This window comes from Lycorma delicatula, chromosome 10, assembly GCF_047948215.1.
Source record: "Lycorma delicatula isolate Av1 chromosome 10, ASM4794821v1, whole genome shotgun sequence".
In the NCBI taxonomy this organism is placed as follows: Eukaryota; Metazoa; Arthropoda; class Insecta; order Hemiptera; family Fulgoridae; genus Lycorma; species Lycorma delicatula.
Genome location: NC_134464.1, coordinates 77,663,033 through 77,678,327, shown reverse-complemented (window position 1 = coordinate 77,678,327; position 15,295 = coordinate 77,663,033). Strand labels below are relative to the sequence as shown.

Below are 15,295 nucleotides of genomic sequence, written 5' to 3'. Positions count from 1 at the left end.
TCATATTTGAATAACGTATCACGGGGAAAAATTATCTAAAATTATTAAACAATGAATTTCTTACGTGCTTGAAAATTTCTTATTGGGAAAACGAATTGAAATGTACTACCAGCTTATGAATTATTTCCCTTTCCTCCTGAATTACTCTGTATTTTCTAATTAATTAATTTAGCATGGGAATGAATATCATTATTTGAGATGTATCCAGTGCGTTCGTGATTGTTCGTAGAAATTTTTTATTTGCATCTTCGGGTAAATGTTTCTGTTTGAGAATTTAAATGTTCTCCATAACTTTATTTGAATATTCAAATCGGTTTGACAACCGAATTGAATAAAATAAGTTTAAGCATTATTCAGTTTTAGTACATATTTACGTCCGACTCCCTAGCAGAATTTTAAAATTTTAATTTAAATTGCTACTATTTCCGTGAGTGTGGGTGTGTGTATGTTTTCTACTGGAGACGTTTTTTTTTTGTAGAGATGTAAACGTAATAAATCTGTAGAATTTGCGCATTGTTGAATCATAGCAGCGAGCAGGCGTCATTCTTATATATAAATGATACGTGGGTGCTTTTTTCTTGACTTCCTACACACGCCCTTTTTTTCTCATTTCTCGATCTCATTAATTTAGTTTTGTAAGTGCTTATGCAGTTGCAAATTCATGCGTAGCATACATAATGGTATCGACTGAAAATATTGTTATGGTTGTATTGTCTGTAACAAGTAAAAAACGTTGGTAATATTTAGGATAAAATTTATCTTTGACAAATGGTATTCGTCCGACAGTAACTTTGTAAAGGTGTCCCAAAATGAACTGATATTTTTAATTTGCCGCCATTTTTATCGCGGTTTATAGATAATTTTATATACTGTTATTAGTAAACATTGAGGTTAAATTATGGTAAAGTACACACTTGAATAATGCGTAAAAATTGTAAAAATAACAATATAACGGTTGATAAGAGTGTTCGAAATAAACAATTTTTAGTAATGAAACACATTTTCTTCCTACCGGCTTAGTCAGTAAACAAAAATTGTGAAATTTTCTAGAAGTTACGATAATAAAATTGATATATTCATTAGCCATTTAAAAATTGTGGTGTAAAATTATCGAATTGGGGATCGGAAAATTCAAAAACGATTGAATAATTTCTTATGCATTCTGGACGTGTTAGAGTTTGATATGGATTTTGGACGGGAGAATTGATTGAACCTTACTTCTTCGAAAATGAAATTGGAGATGCCGTTACCGTGAATGAAATTCGATATCGTGTGATGATTTAAAAATTTCGTAGCCTAAAATTAGTGATATAGATATAGAAGAAGAAACATCTTGGTTTCCCCAAGATGTTGCAACATGCCGCACTACCAGTGAAACCATACAATTATTGCAAGAAACCTTTAATGGTCAGCAAGGTAATGTAAATTGGCAGTCAAGTTCGTGTGGCTTGATACTGTTGGACATTTTTCTTTGAGATTAACTTAAGGGTAAAGTGTACATCAATAAACCATAAACATCAAAAAGAAATTCGATACAGTATTGCCGACATTTCCCAGAAATTAACCTAACATGTTTCGAAAATTTTATCAAAATTTTGAACGTGTGAAGCCAAGGTCGGAGCGCTGATTTGTCAGATATTTTGAATCAATCACAACCTCCATGTCTCTACTTTCTAATAAAGCAATAATATTATCAATTATCAAATAAAAAATGTGTTTTATTAAAAAAATAAAAATGTCAGCTTATTTTGGGACATCTGATATGTTACATAGAAGCGCATATCAGTTACATATTTTAATACTTTAACTGAAAGTTGTGTATTTTAATTGAGTTAGATGGTTTTAAACAACAATAAATTTGGCTACTATGTACTCAAATTAATGAATTTTTTTAAAGATTTGTAAACCTGGAGTTTTAGGTAATTTGAAAATTTTGAAGACTTTAAAGTAAAGTAAAAATGTCGCTTTCTTCTAGAATCAAAAGTTCTACATTTTTTGATAGTAGAAAGTAACAAGAATTTATTATCTAGATTTATTCTTCATATTACATTTCACCCCCTCCATTATTGATGGAAATGTCGGAGATTTTAATCTGTATATTTATTTTTTAACTTTTAAAATATTTCATAAAAATTTCAATACTTTATTTAGAAAAATTACTTCCACCTCAGTACTTCTCACACGTATCATTTCACTATTATTCTATTCTGTTAAGAAATTTTCTAATAAAAATTGGTGTACCTACAACTTTATTAAATCGATCGCGATTTATATTTTTTAATTTAAGGTTGTAATTCATCATTCTGCAAACCCAAAAGATGTTGTGTAGCCTATAAGTAATAATAATTCATGGTAACATCTTTTTTTACTTAATACACATTTAATAACGGGGGTTGTTTACTATCCTAGCTGTTGATCTATTACAACAGTCGATCAATACACCTTCCGCTTATAGCTATAAGCGGAAGGTGTATTGATCGACCAAATGTTTGCAAATGTCAACTTAGTGGACATAAAACAAAAGAAAACTACCAAAAAAAAAAAACAAAGTTATAGAAATTTCCGAAGATATACATATATATGATTCTTACGTTAGCCTATATCTTGATTAAAACCTCCGGACTGAATCAACATAAATTCTCCAAAAATAGTTTAAAAAATTGTATATACAGAATATTACTGTCATTACATTTTGGGAAAATGAAAAAAAGAGACAAAGATAGTTTTCGTTGTTTCTATTTTTTTACTTTTTAACAGACTTCAAAAAAGGAGGTTATGTATTATTATTTTTATGTTTGCGCATAACTTTTTTCCTGTTAATCTGATTGAAATAAATCTTATTGCAATCGAACAGCAGCTTTTCACGGTGATACCACGATGTTAATAAACGTTTTAGACACAAAAAACTGTCCTGAAAATTGACAAACAAAAACTTTTTCGCCGTTTGCAGGGTAAATAGGGAAAGCGGGAATGTGATATTTTATATGTATACGTCATGTTGGATGGTGTTATACGGGCTTTTGTGGGGAAGGTAATGTGAATTTCTGCTCAAGATATGTAGCCGTTAATACAATCATAAAAAAATCGAGATATCTCGTCTTCAACCTTTCAGACCCAACATACATTATATATATTATACAGAAGCATCGATAGGGGCAGTGGGAATCTGATAATTCTACATACATGCATCACATATTACATGATATTTTTTAGTTTCTCGCAAGGTCGAAGAATTAATTTTTTTCATAATACTCGTAACACTATTGATACTTCATTAGTAATCAACGTATCGACGCCTTGAGCGAAGTTTAGCACACTATTCAATCCTGTTCAAGGTTACTCAATCTTTCCCTCTCAACAAGTGCTTTGTTATCGTGTGTGCTATTCAGTATCTTAGTGGATCTAAATCACTCAAAGCTAAACCACCTAAGCTGAAAAATGATGCCAAAAAATTTATTTCTGCCTCACATCAAGGAGGTTGAACAAAACATCAATGGTCATTGACTGGAGGCAGCTGCATTATATTACCAAAAAGAAGCACATTAACTCCGTCTAATAACTTATCGTTATTAATTTTTAGGCACACAAAATTATGATATAATTGTTTTAAAAAAATGGAACCGACATCAAAATTCGATAAAAAGTAAAAAACAATTTCGTACAAATAATTAATTCCTTAGACATTTTTTTTGAATCGACTCCAAAATACATGATCATACTTATGTGAAATATCAATGGACCCTATAAATGGCGATTGTCAGAAAAATAAGTAATAATTGCAAACGGATAAGCAATCAAAACACATAAATATGAATTCCACGTGCAATATCGGTATTCTTCTTCTTTTTCCTGTTTAGCCTCCGGTAACTACCGTTTAGATAATTCTTCAGAGGATGAATGAGGATATGTATGAGTGTAAATGAAGTGTTAGTCTTGTACATTCTCAGTTCGACCATTCCTGAGATGTGTGGTTAATTGAAACCCAACCACCAAAGAACACCGGTATCCACGATCTAGTATTCAAATCCATGTAAAAATATCTGGCTTTACTAGGACTTGAACGCTGTAACTTTCGACTTCCAAATCAGCTGATTTGGGAAGACGCGTTAACCACTAGACCAACCCGGTGGGTTGCAATATCGGTATTAGTTTTTATGAAGTATACGTATATAATATGATAGAACAAATTTATATTATATCTAGAAATTAATTTTGGGGAAGCAGACACCGATTCAAAAAAGCTGACAACACAGTTGTTGGACTTTCCGTCACTAAACCACGGCTAAAGTCCTACAACTGTCAATGATTTTTTTCTGGCACACGGTTTACACACACACACACACACACACACACACACACACACACACAACTTAATTAAAAATATTTATCATCTTATTTAAATATAATATTTTTTCGTTTAATTAAATGATGCTAACTAAAGCGCACGCGCATACCGTATTTAATTCGGACAGGTGTGGCGGTACTAGCGGCGACGGTCACTAAATAAACTAATGTAATTTCACAACTTATATAAAATAAATTTCTCTTGTACAGTCGGAAGACTGGTGTAGCCACGAGGCATAACGCACTAGGTACCGAGTCAACTGGGTAATCGAGTTTCGAGACCCAGCCAGACCGAGTTACTTTTTTACACTTTAAATATTATTCTTTTATTTAATTCTACCGCTCATCTGTGACGTCAAAACATTGCAGTCGACTACAACAGCTGTACGTCAGTGCTACCTACCTTTGAAATATTAAGTAAATTAGAAAAAATAAATAATAAGTATTTAAAGTGTAAAAAATAATTTGCTAGACAAGACTGTGGAATTTCAATTTCCCGGTCTAAGAGGACGTGGGAAAATTAAAATTCCCAGAGAGAAAAGGGAAATCCAAAAATAGCGGATGCTACTCAAGCGCTCCTTCTGATGAAAGGGAGTACTATTATTAACACAGTATGTCCGCTTAGCCACTAGTTTAGAGAATTTTTTGGGGTGGAGTGCGATTTTTCAAAAGGTTTTTATTTTCAAATATTGTTAGTTTTTAATTGTTAACAAATGTGATTAAGAAAAATATGACTTAATTAGGGAAAATCTCGAAATACTGAGGATGACCTTGCTCTATCTATAGCCTCACCCCTTTGGCCTTTTATGTTGAAAATTGAATGGCATAAATTCCACATATATACCAAACTTTGTCACATTACTTCAGTAATGTTTGGTCAAAATCGGTCCAATAAATCTGGAGATATAAGATGATTTTGAGGCCAACACCGAACACACACACGTATATACGAACATTAATATCTGAAAAATTTCCGTCCGGTTTTTTTATTTATTGGGTTCCTTAGGTGTCAAAACGTAAAGATAAGGTGAAAACCGCATATGTCCAAATTGGACGGATTACAATACTTTCCCTTCTAGAGCTATAGCTCTGCTATAGCGCTATACGCTAAAGTAAAAGTGGGGAAAGTCTAAGTAATTAGTTATGTATTTGGGCGAAATGATTTCTTACTTTTCAGCGCCTTTTGATGACGGTTCCACTTTTAAAAACATATTTATTGTATATCCGTTCTCTTCTTTTTAATGACTTATTTATTTTATGAAAACATCTAACACATTCGTTCTCAAAGTGGGCAGTAAAATCCCCTTGTAGGCGCTGGCGGCCTTCAAGGGGGGCGGTAGAAGGCCCTCAGAAAATTGGGGGAAAAGCACATCAGATTCATATTAAGCGTAATTTTTCAATTGAAAACTTTGTTTTAATTATTGTGTATTGTTATATTGAATATGCTATCACTATTGTTGTTATATAACTATATAGATACAATTGTAATTTTTTTGAAAGAAATTTTAACAAGGATACTTCCAAATATGATTAAATATACGTTTTAATTGTTCTTATTTAAAATGTAAGTTTCAACTCAGAAATAAGATATGTCACGTTTAAAAAAATTCATTGCAATTATTATTTTTAACACACGGTAAATTATAAAATTTTCGGGGCGCTAGAAAAATTTTTAATTTTCAATGTGGGCGGTAGACGAAAAAGTTTGAGAATCAATGATCTAACAGAAAACTATATTGCAGAATAACTGAAGCCCAGAGTTCTTATTATATTTTCCAATACAACAGCTTGGGTTGTTTAATAATTAGCAATAAAATTTTTATTTTCATAGTTTAGAGGACTAAAATAACTTATTAAATTTCATTATAGTTAATATAAACATTTTATAGTTATCAACGAATATGTTTTTTAAATATGACCTTGAATTGATCAATGAAAGGGAATTGAATTAATTAATCATTTATAAGATTGAATTATCTAACCTACAGTAATTGGGAAGTTCAGTTAACTATTATCATTTTTCACGCTTCGGTTATAGTTATGGGGAAATTGAAAACATTGGTTGTAAATCTCTTTTGCAATACGCTGATGATAGTGTTTTAGCATTTGGACATAAGCAATTGGAAGAAGCAATGTTTTTAATGCAAGAAGATTTTAATAATCTATTAAAGTGTCTTCATGACAAAGGCCTAATTATTAACGTTAAAAAAACTGTTGTTTTACATGTAAGATCTCCTTATCTTTGATCCCAAAGACCAATAAAAATTATTTGTCATACATGTGACTGTATAAAAAATTACCACATAAACTGTAATTGTGAACATCTGCAGAATGCTGACAAATACAAATATTTGGGTGTACATTTTGACTTTTTTTTTTAGATGGGATCACCATAAAAAACATATGTAAAAATTTAAGAGTGGTTGCTATGAAATTCCACCACATCTCACCCCTATTACCGATTCACTGTAAACGCTTACTCTATTCATCCTTGTTTGAATCTGTTATTCGAAACGGCTTGACAGCATGGTGATCAGCCGCAGATTATCTCATAAATAAAATAAATTTAATACAAAATAGGGTCCTCAAAGATATTGCTCGTTATGATTCTGATAACAATTATGACACCGATTTAAATAATCTTACAAGGTTTCTGTCAGCTAGAGGTCTATTTAAATTCTTAATTATTTTTAAGAACTTTTACAACAGTGAATACAGAGTAATTGTAGAAAGTGGATACAATTTCAGAGCAATTAGCTTTATTACAGATAGATATAATAATACTTATGGTAAACGATTAAAGAAGTATTTTGTTCCTGCATTACTTAATTCTTTACCGAATCACCTCAATAATGTAAAAATGAAAAAAAAATGATTTAAAAAACTTCTCATTGAGTGGGCATTAACTATAACGTAATAGGTACTAACAGGATTCATGTTGGATTTATACTGGCAGTCCAGACAATTATAACATGATTATAGTTATTATTTTAATGTTAATAATTATTGTAAATCAATAAATAATGTATTGTTGAATGGTTAAAGCTTAGTTATTTATTTTCTTTATGTAATTGTTGAAACAATATATTAATTGTGTAATTAGTTGTTGTAATTAAGTATAGTTTTGTTTCTTGAATATAGTTTTAGTTACTAAATCTAATACATTACAAATATTAAAGAAATAATTTGTTCATTAGTTTTTAAATATATAGTTTAATTTTGTTAAATTAATTTTTATAATTGTACTACTGTTATAACTATTATAAAAACTAATAATATCTTTTGTTGTTACATAAAATTGGTTATTGCATTAACCACTTAATAATGTAATAATAATTCTTTAGTATATCTGTCGACAGACTTAGGTCTGACGGATGATCATGTAAGTTTTAAATTGTAAATAAATAAAATAAATAAAAATGGTTATTAGTATTAAAGTCATAGATTTTAATGTTTTCAGTCCGAGTAATAGTTTACCTGATGTATGGACAAAGTTAGTTCACTTCTAACCGTTGTATCAATTCTTTTATTAATAAACACATTCTGACAAATCAAATTAAGATTAAAACTAAATTGTATTTCTATTAGTATTAATTCGTTATATATACCATTTATTTATTTTTAAATAAATTTAAAAAAATAATAATCCCATAAATCTTCTATAAGCAGTCTTTAATTAAACTTCCCATCGTTGTATATATGTTTTTTTTATTTTGTTCAGTTAAAGTTAAGCCGATTAGATTAAGTAAATCATTCAGTTTACTTATAAATAAGTCTTATCTATTTTATTTTTTAATCAAAAAAATTACTAGTGAAACTAAATTTGACAGATTTTTTTTCTTTAATATATATTGTAGTGTATATTCGTTTATACAATGAATATAAATGATATTCAAAATAATTATTGAAATGTGTAAAAGGTTAACAAACCAAAGTTAAGTAAGAAATATTTCTTTTTGTTTAATTTCATGACCTTGCGATTCATGCATTATATATTTTATCTCGTTTTATTTACTGCAGTATCATTCATTTTTTTTTCAAACTTTGTGCTTGGTTTTTATTTTTGTTTAATGTTTTCTTTTTTTTTGTTCGGCCGGACCACTAAGGATCACGTTTGCATAAAGTTTGGAACTTCTTTTGTTTTCCCAATATATTTTTCATTTTTTCACTAAGTTGTTTTTCTTCCTCGATCCATTTTCTTCCTATACACCTCTTATCCTTCTTCTCTGAAAACTTTGATTCTTTGATTAATTTTCTAAATTGATCTCTATTTAAACAAATTTCTTTAGAGATTTTAAAAGTTTTAAGATCGTTTTCTACTTCTTTAAACCAGCTAGTTTTAATAGTTCTACTGTTATAAAAGTTAATTTTTTTTTTTTTTTGTAAACTGTTTCGCTTATTCATTATAAATGCTCAAAAAATTGTAATCTTTTTCTCCGGAAGATGACTTTTATTTTTTCTATTTTTTTATAAATTTCTGTTTCACTTTTTTGTTTATAAATTCTGTCCTGGTAATCGGGTTCATATATATTTCTTAAAATTCTTTTCTCTATTTTAAAAAGGTCTTTATCCGAAAAATTTTGCAAACACTCAGCACCATATAACACCTACGGAAGAATAACTGTTTTGTAATATCAGAGTTTAGCATTGTACGAAAGCGATTTTTATTATATAATAAATTTCTTGTTAAATTGAACGCCAATTTCTGTGTTCGCTATTTTAGCGCTTCCTTTTCTTGAGCGTTTGGCGTTATTATTTCTCCGAGATATTTAAATTTAATATATTCTTGTAGATATTAAATTTTTCTCCCGAGTATTAAATTAAATATTCTTTTAATTTTCTGAAAATTTCCTGATTTTCGAGAATTTTTAGTTTTCGTAATTTATTTCTGTATCGTTAGAGAACCATTTTGTTTTTTCGAAAGAATTTTGTAAACCTATTTAATTTATTACATTCGGAATATTAACACATTCGCTTTAATTTCTGGACTTTAATTCGAGCTTCCTCCGTGTCTTTTGCAAATATCGCGATATCATCTGCGAAGGCTAATAAGATTGTGTTTATAAATTTATTTTCATATCCCTTTTTAACATTTTCTGTAATTAATAGTTTTTCGAGTTTTCCAAATTATTATTCGGTTAAGTATTAAAATAAAATAAAAAATTAACTTACCTTTGGCAGAATTTGGGGAGGCAGTCTTGTAGGATAGGGCTCTTGTGAAATGTTCGTCGACAACAGCTGCCACATCACCGGTATAATGTGTGAATACAACACAGTTTGCTGACACGTATTGTGCTCTACTGCCTCCTGGTGATGCGGCCTCATCATCTCCTATTAAAAAAAAATATATATGTATATTTATTTAAAAATGTGTTATTTCATTTATTCGTATATAGACGTCAAAAAATTGTTATTTATTTTAATTGGAATTAAACTTTTACTACTATTAGTCTTTTGCATAATAGTTTTTATACGAGATCATTCATTACATTTAATAAAAATCCGAAAGCAGACTAGAGAAGTTTTTTGTTATTTTATATGATCACCCAAGCAAATTGGACTGATATTGCTATTTTTAATTACTGCCTAATCACAAATTAACGATATGAAATATTGATTTGATTTTATCTGTTACTTTTTTGAAAATTTCTATGTAATAATTTAAGTGGTTAGAATAAATTTTCAAATTGATCATTAACAGTTTTCTATTTGAAAAAGATGAATTGATTTTGTCTATATTTTAGGTTCTCATAAATATATTTCAACATCACACTAGACAGTAGAATAATTTGGAAAAAATTCCATATTTTTGAAACGCATTGCCAAATCCAATATTTCTCAATTCTTTGTTGTATTTAATTATTTTACACGCGTACTTATAATAAAACCTAAAATTTAAAATCCTACCAACCAGTTTAATATTATTTGGTTAATAATTATTATATTTTATTATATAATAGCTGGTCAGGGCTTATTTCGCTCGCTCTTACCGTATAGCCCGGGGCTCTCCCTCTTGGAACCCCAGTATGTTTATTATCCTCATTATTGTAAGAATAATAATGATAAATAAGAATTAAAGCCTATTCAGTTTATAAAAAGTATAAGTTTACTGTTATTTCTACAGAGCAACAGTTTGATCAGCATAGGACTCGAAACTTTGAGTGATCTGAACAATGCGGCTTTCAGAATAGTCGGCCTCCATCGTAGTTATAGCTGGTTACAAGTAAAACTATTTTGAACGGTTCTTATCTTTACCCGACAAACATCCCGAGAAGGTACCATATTTCGTGTCTCATCTTTTTTGATTTTTATTATTGTTTTTTGTTGTTTGTTGTGGAACAATTTGTAAACAACATAATTTAAAGAATGGATCTTGTATAATATTTACAGTATTTTTCTCTGGATTGTACATATATATACACAGATTATTCCCACAGGAGATTCTGGAGCAAGATACATACAGTTGCCCAAGGGAGAAGCATTTGACTCTTTAAATGGAGACCGTACACTTGAAGCGTCTGCCCTTCTGACTTATTTATTGTTTTAGAAAGTCCAACTTTAAATGGAAACTGGAGGCGCTTGAAAGTGAGAGGCAAGTCTAAAGGAATTACGCCAAACATCATCGTACCCATAAAGCAACTTTTATCGATACCCGAAAGAGATATCGAAAAAGTCAAAGACTTTTTTTGTAGAAAATTTTATTTCAAATATTGCAAAAGATCTTGGAATACGATTCTATCTAGTTTGGCCAAAATAGAGTTGAATATCGTCAAGAAATATAATCCGGTTTTACCGTAAGCTACTAAAATGGCCACCATCTTGAAACGGTGAAATATTTCGTAACGGCAATAATCCTATTTTTTTCCAGGTATAAAACCCATGTTTACGTAAAATTTCAGCTCAATTGGTTGAATCATTTTTGAAACAGTAACAAGCTTATATGTATATGTAAGTAATAGATAACAGATTAAGTCGTCCTTCCATATTCGCAAGTAATATATTTCAAGAACCTACAGCGGATGACCAGAATCATTGATACCATCTTACCTTTAAATCTTTATACATACTATAAATATTTTATAGTATTTTTATTTTATATTAATTAATAATACAAAGATTATTACATGTAAATACTAACATATATTTCTGAGTATTTAAGAATTTTATAAACTATTAGTTTTGGATTAAAATGGTTAAAAAATAATTTTTGGTATTTTACAAAGTAATTTTTTTGTTTAATTAATAAAAAAATTTTATATTTCGACGGTTCATACTTCTTAAAGTTACAGTGTAGATCCATCCTTTATTTTGGAATATTTCATAAATGATTTGTTAAATTAATATTATTTTTATTTATATCATACAAGTTAATCTAAAATTATCGTTGCTACAAATATATCGATTGCATTTAAAATAAAATGCCTAAGAATGATTTGCGAAATCGTAGAAATCATGCCAAATTCAATATGCCACGTAAAATATGTAATAAAAGTTAAAACAATAAAACTTCGTTAAAAAGAAACTTGAATTAGATTCAAGTAGGCGTTACGTTTTCTCTGCCCAATTTAATTGTAGATTTGTCACCATTGTTGTATTATTTGTGCCAAATTATAAAATTTGATTCTACTTGCCCTGTTCCCCTTAACGCCTTCCATCATGCTTTTTTGTCTCTTTTTATAAACTGATTTTGTAATCATCATTATTATTGAGATATATAAACGATTTGAATTGAAATTTATTGCTTGATGATATTTTTTTAATCCATATTTTCATAATCTTACGGAAATTTCGGATCTTTTTTTTTTGTAGAACGGGTGTTAATTTGTATAAAAACATTTAAAAAAATGTTCACTTCAAATTTAAAAAAAAATTCTTTTGGATGATTTTTTAAAAGAATTTTCTAGTTGCCTCATTACTAACTTTGCAGATTGTTTTATTAATTTTACTGATCTTGAATTTATTTAAGAATTTATTTTAGTCCAGCGTTATGAAATCGTAATATTTTTTTTATGGTAGATGTAAAATTCTTCTCTTATATATTTACTATATTTCTAATGTATTTATGTGGATCAAGTAATTTTTAAAGATTAATTCTGTTTTCTTAAAAATTATTTATGTATTCATTTCTTTTTACTCTTTGTATACGAGTGAATTTGCTACTTGTACGTTTTTTTACCCGACTACGTACATAAGGGAAGTGATAAGATGTTTAATTGTTATGTAAGTGTTTATTACCTTCTGTAGCTTCACAGATCCAATCATTTACAACCGTGTTTGGGTAGTAACAGAGATCTTCGGTCTGGAAGTAACGTAGGCTATCTTAAGTTGTCTTAACAGTAAAGGAGAGGATAGATATTGGGGATAAAATTAAAAGTTACGCTATTTTCAAATTTCAATGATGATATTGCATAAAACAATAAAAAAGTAACATCTTTTGCCTGTTGTGATGTTTTCAAAAAATTCATCGTTCTCAAGATATTAGTGAACAATATGCTCACCAAAGGAAGCAAGATTGTATCGCGGCCTGTACCTATTGCGTTGATGTTAATATTGAAATTTCTATTTAAGTAGCAAAACGTTTCCAAAAAATGTCATGCGGACAAGACATGACTCTCTTGTATGCCTAATAAATTCCATCACATATTTTTGCTGAACTTCATTTAAACTTATTTCATTTAAAAGTGAGATACGAACCTCCAATTCTTTAATAAAGTAGACAGTTACACAATTGCTTGTGGTGGACACCGCATTACATCAAATTTTTTGTGGTGTCCGTATCAGTATTTTATATTAGTTTATATATTAATTTTGTTTCACGTCATTCAAGTTTTTATGTAGTGTGAGAACGTGTCAGATCCGTAACCATGCACACATCGGTTCGAATCCGACTTCGTATACGTATATTTTTTTAACTTTCTTTTTTTGTTTTTAATTAAATATATTGATCTATTAACAATTATTAACCTCTGTAAACATTTTTGGATTAAAATTAAAAGTACATAAAATTTTATTTCACTAATAACTTCTGATTTTTTCATGTTATTTTTTTTATTGTTATTATTGAATTATTAGTATATAGGGGTATTAGTTTTGAGTTTCATTTTACCTTCTTGACTCTTTATTTTAATAAATTTTTATTATATGATTAATAGAGTTTTATTATTTTGGAGTTATTTTACCCTTTTATTAATAAAATTCCGGGCGATGATAACGCCCAGGCGTTTTTCGCCCAAAAAACCAGAAAAAAAAACGTTTTTTTAAAATCAGAGGTTAATAATCATTAATAAATAAATATTTTTAAGTTAAAAAAAAAAAGTTAAATAGAATATATCTATATGAAGTCGGATTCGAACCGAATTAAAATTTTATTTGGCTATAACTCTGGAACCAATGAAAATAAGTACCACTTATAATATATCATTGAAAAGCTCTCAATAAGGGCTTATTTCTGCATTTAATAAAAAATCCAAAGTCCAAATTTTTGGATTTTGGGCTTTTTTTGAACACTTTTGCTTCAGTCGATGCAATCAAAAGAGAAGGTGTACAACTAGATGTTATAGCAATCCTAAATCCAAAATTCAACATCCTACAGTTATTCGTTTTTGAGTTATGGGAGATATATTCGTACGTACGAACAGACGTCACGTCGAAACTAGTCAAAATGGATTCAGAGATGGGAAAAATGGATATTTCCATTGAAATCTAAAAACTGAAATTTTTGGCGATCACAATACATCCTTTACTTCGTACAAGGAAGTAAAAACATAAAAACTTAAACCAGTTTGTGTTTAGATGATTAGTATATTAAATTGTAAAGTTATGGAAACAATTTAAAAGCGCTATATTAAATAATTATTAAAAAACAAAAAACCGACTACTAATTATATATATATATCTACCTCGAATAATTATAAAAAAAAACTAACAAAAGAAATAATTAAGTAAGTTTTGCTTTTTTTTCTTACAGGATATTTTTAAAAATACATTAAGTCAGTCAGCCACGTGAAATTTATTTTACTTCTACATTTTATGTTTTAGCCGCTTGTCTGTGAAGGCAATATGAGATGGTGACTTTAATGGCCTCCAAAAGACTAACAAGCATCCGAATACGACATAAAATGTAGAAGTAATACTAAATTTCACAACGCTGAATAACTTAATGTATCCCGAAAAAAGGAAGGGAGGGATGGTGTGATGAACGGGATCATCATACCTTTTTTTATGTCTTCCCCTACGTGGGTCAGAATGTATCCTGAAAAAAGGCCATACGAAGGCGGTAATAGGTTGTGTAAATACACTGATGGAAATGTCTGTCGAGGCATTTGCATCGGTGGCATCCTGACAGAGGCCAGACTGATGACTGTGTTGTGTTATCAAGTTTAGAGAGTTTAAAAGACGATCTCCGGTAAAGCCCATCAGAGCTGTAAACGGAGGAGGTGGTGTTTGGCGAACGGGATCGTCACAAGGCGGGTATCTTCACCTAATGGGGTCCTGAAAAAAATTTCTGTAAGAAAATAACGAATAACTTGTTTGTTTTTCATAATTATTCTAGGTAGATGTGTAGAATTAATAGTCGGGTTTTTTGTTTATTAATAATTATATTAATTAGACGATATAAAATGAAAATTCTCAAAATACTATTGAAAAAAAAAAAATATTAAAAATAAAAAGATTTTATTGTTTCGGCTAATACACGTGATTTATAAACCTTTTTTTTCTAAATTAGGTTTTATCAGTATAAAAGTAATTATCAACATTTTTTAGAAGTAGTAATTACGTTTTTTGAAGTTTCAAAAATTATATTTTTCTAAAAATAACGAAAATAGTGTTTCAGTTGCTTATGATTTAAAAAAGTTAGCAGTTGCAGTTAACAGTTAGCAGTTGCTAATGATTTAAAATAATATCATTATGTATTTAATCATATATCATTACATATATTTAACGACTTAAC

The 15,295-nt window shown here is 29.1% G+C and overlaps 1 protein-coding gene across 2 annotated transcripts in view; it reads right to left on the bottom strand.

The window, feature by feature from the left end:
* vg (transcription factor vestigial) overlaps positions 1-15,295 on the bottom strand; it is a 402,494-nt gene that overhangs the window by 237,666 nt on the left and 149,533 nt on the right. For both annotated transcript variants that reach the window (XM_075376853.1, XM_075376854.1), the window contains exon 3: positions 9,517-9,675. In XM_075376853.1, coding sequence (XP_075232968.1) covers positions 9,517-9,675 — 159 coding nt within the window. The remainder of the gene's footprint in view (positions 1-9,516; positions 9,676-15,295) is intronic.